Source organism: Pinus tabuliformis, chromosome 7 (genome assembly GCF_031772625.1).
Source record: "Pinus tabuliformis cultivar Carrire ecotype Pingquan chromosome 7, CPIR1, whole genome shotgun sequence".
In the NCBI taxonomy this organism is placed as follows: Eukaryota; Viridiplantae; Streptophyta; class Pinopsida; order Pinales; family Pinaceae; genus Pinus; species Pinus tabuliformis.
Window position 1 is genome coordinate 308,995,516 of NC_142293.1, and position 2,509 is coordinate 308,998,024.

The 2,509-nt window shown below is 39.5% G+C and overlaps 1 protein-coding gene across 1 annotated transcript; it reads left to right on the plus strand.

Annotated features, from left to right (window-relative positions):
* Window positions 1-411: 411 nt before the first annotated feature.
* Window positions 412-1,353, plus strand: LOC149247106 (uncharacterized). Its single transcript, XM_089443452.1, has one exon. The coding sequence runs from the start codon at window positions 412-414 to the stop codon at window positions 1,351-1,353; it is 942 nt and encodes a 313-aa protein (XP_089299578.1).
* The last annotated feature ends 1,156 nt before the right edge of the window (window positions 1,354-2,509 follow it).

Genomic DNA, 2,509 nt, shown 5'->3' on the forward strand with positions numbered 1-2,509 from the left:
TGGCATTTTCATGCCCTAGATGTTCATGGGAGATCTGGGGGAATTGCCTTTGGTTTTAATCCTAGGTCGGTTAGACTATCAAATGTTTAGGGAAGGAATGGCTTCATTGGTGCTGACATTTTCTCATCTAACCTGGGGATGGAGCTTCGACTGATTAATGTGTATGGCCCCTACCACAACCGAGTTGCATTTTGGGAACAGTTACTTAATTCAACCCTTTTACAAGCTGATAACATCATTATGGGAGGTGATCTCAATTTTTCCATTGGACATGCTGAATCATGGGGGCACAATGCTCAGATTGACCCCTTATCTGATACATTGGAGGCTCTACTTGAGGATCACCAATTTATTGATATTCCCATGGCTCATCTTCAGCCCACCTAGAGGAACCTAAGGACTGGAGAGGCCATGTTGGCTCAAAGGCTGGACCGTTTCCTTATCAAGGAGAGGCTCATTGGGACCCTCTACAATTACAGGCAGTGGGTGGGATCGGGGGGCCTATCCGATCATTCTCCTATTTACCTTGAGATCATTGGTCATGCTCGCAAACCTAAAGCCCCCTTCAAATTCAATGCCACTTGGTTAAAGGATCCAGACTATATATGTTTAGTCTTGGGCTTCTGGAAGACTCACCCTCCTGGTTCGAGTCGATCTATTTCGAAAGGTTTCTCCAACAACCATCTTAAACTTAAGAAATTAACCATAGACTGGGCTCATAACAAGCGAAAGATGGATGATCACAAATTCAATTCAATTGAGACTGAGATCACAAATATGGAGGATGTTAATGGGTTGGTCTATCTATCTATTGATACCAAGTCCCACCTCATTAAACTAGAGATCGAAAAGGATAGGATTCTAAAATACAAAGAGGAAACATGGAGACTCAGGAGCAGAGCCATCTGGTTAAAAGAGGGAGATGACAATACAAAATTCTATCACCAATATGCTAATGGGCTTCATGCGATCAACACCATCTGGAAGATGACCAATGAAGAAGGTCAGAGAGTTCACTCTTCCCATCATCTGGCATCACTCACCCCCTCACACTTTAGAAATCTTTACAAGACCCCACAGGAAGCGACTTTGGCAGAAATTATTAGGGTGGCAGGAATTTTTCCTCAGTTTTTCGATCAGGATGTAGATGAGGATATAAAAAAACCTGTCTTTATGGGGGAACTGGATAATACTTTAAAATGGTTTAAGAAGGATAAGAGTCCTCGCTCTAATGGTTGGTTGGTTGAATTCTACTTGGCTTTGTTTGAACTTCTGGGGGAAGATTTGCTCATATCATTTAATATTGTCGAACCAGTGATCGAATGTATGAGGCTTTCAATTCGACCTTCATAGCCCGCATTCCTAAATATGATTACCCTGAGTCTTTCAACGATTTTCACCCCATCTCACTCTGCAAATGCATTTATAAAATCATTGCCAAGGTCATTGTCAATTGGCTTAATCCCATCCTATCTGCTCATATATCTCCTAAACAGTTTTTTTTTCTTAACCACCATCAAATTCATCATCCCGTTGGTACTGCACAAAAGGTATTGCACTCCATCAAAATAAATAATTTGAAAGGTATGGTCCTCAAGACTGACTTAGAAAAGGCCTTTGATCGCACTAATTGGCTTTACTTTAGAATGATCTTAACCTTTTTGGGGTTTCTCCTGGAATTTTTCAACTGGATCATGTGTTGCATTACCAAGGTCTCATTTAGTGTTCTCATCAATGGATCTGCCTCCCCCTTTTTTCATGCAGAATGGAGTCTTCAACAGGGTTTCCCCCTCTCCCCTCTTATGTTCCTTCTTGTTATGGAAGGCCTAAGCCAGTTCATTACAAATGATCGCAGACGTGGTCGTCTCCATGGTATCAAGATAACCAAAAATTGCATCCTAACACATTTACTTTTTGTCTATGATGTATTAATCTTCCTCAATGGGAGTAGCTGTGATTCATCAGTCTTACAATCTATAATGCAATTATTTTTTCAAGCTTGATGGGCCTCTAAGTTAGACATAAATTAAGGCCCGTGCCTCTAAATTAGAAAAAAAATTAAGGCCCATCTGACCATACTTCAACACATTAAACTCTCTTTTTGCATTAGATAATGTATTTTTAACTTTAATACGTTCATTAGGAAGGTTTATGGATAATTGCATATTTGTGCGTAATATTATTTATTTTTGTGGAATATTGCGAGAATATTGGGCATATTATGAAGATTTGGAGAAAGAGATAATTTAGGGACTTGCTTCCTACTACAGGAGGATCAATATTAAATAACAAATCAACAATATATTCTATAATTATGGCACAGATTGTAGAGCTCTAATGATTGAGAAAATCTAGGAATGTGTTCCCTGTCATTTAATGCAGATTCCTAGTATTGGGAACCAGATCCACTAATCAAGGGATTTTGGTGGGGAAAGCTTCCTCCTTTCATGGGGAATGATTCCTAATCATTTTTTATAAGTACCAAGTCGAATTTTCCTCTAGGGGTTGA

Bases quoted from the DNA above. Each gene is read 5' to 3' on its own strand.
- LOC149247106 (XM_089443452.1), top strand. From the start codon at position 412: ATGTTGGCTCAAAGGCTGGACCGTTTCCTTATCAAGGAGAGGCTCATT.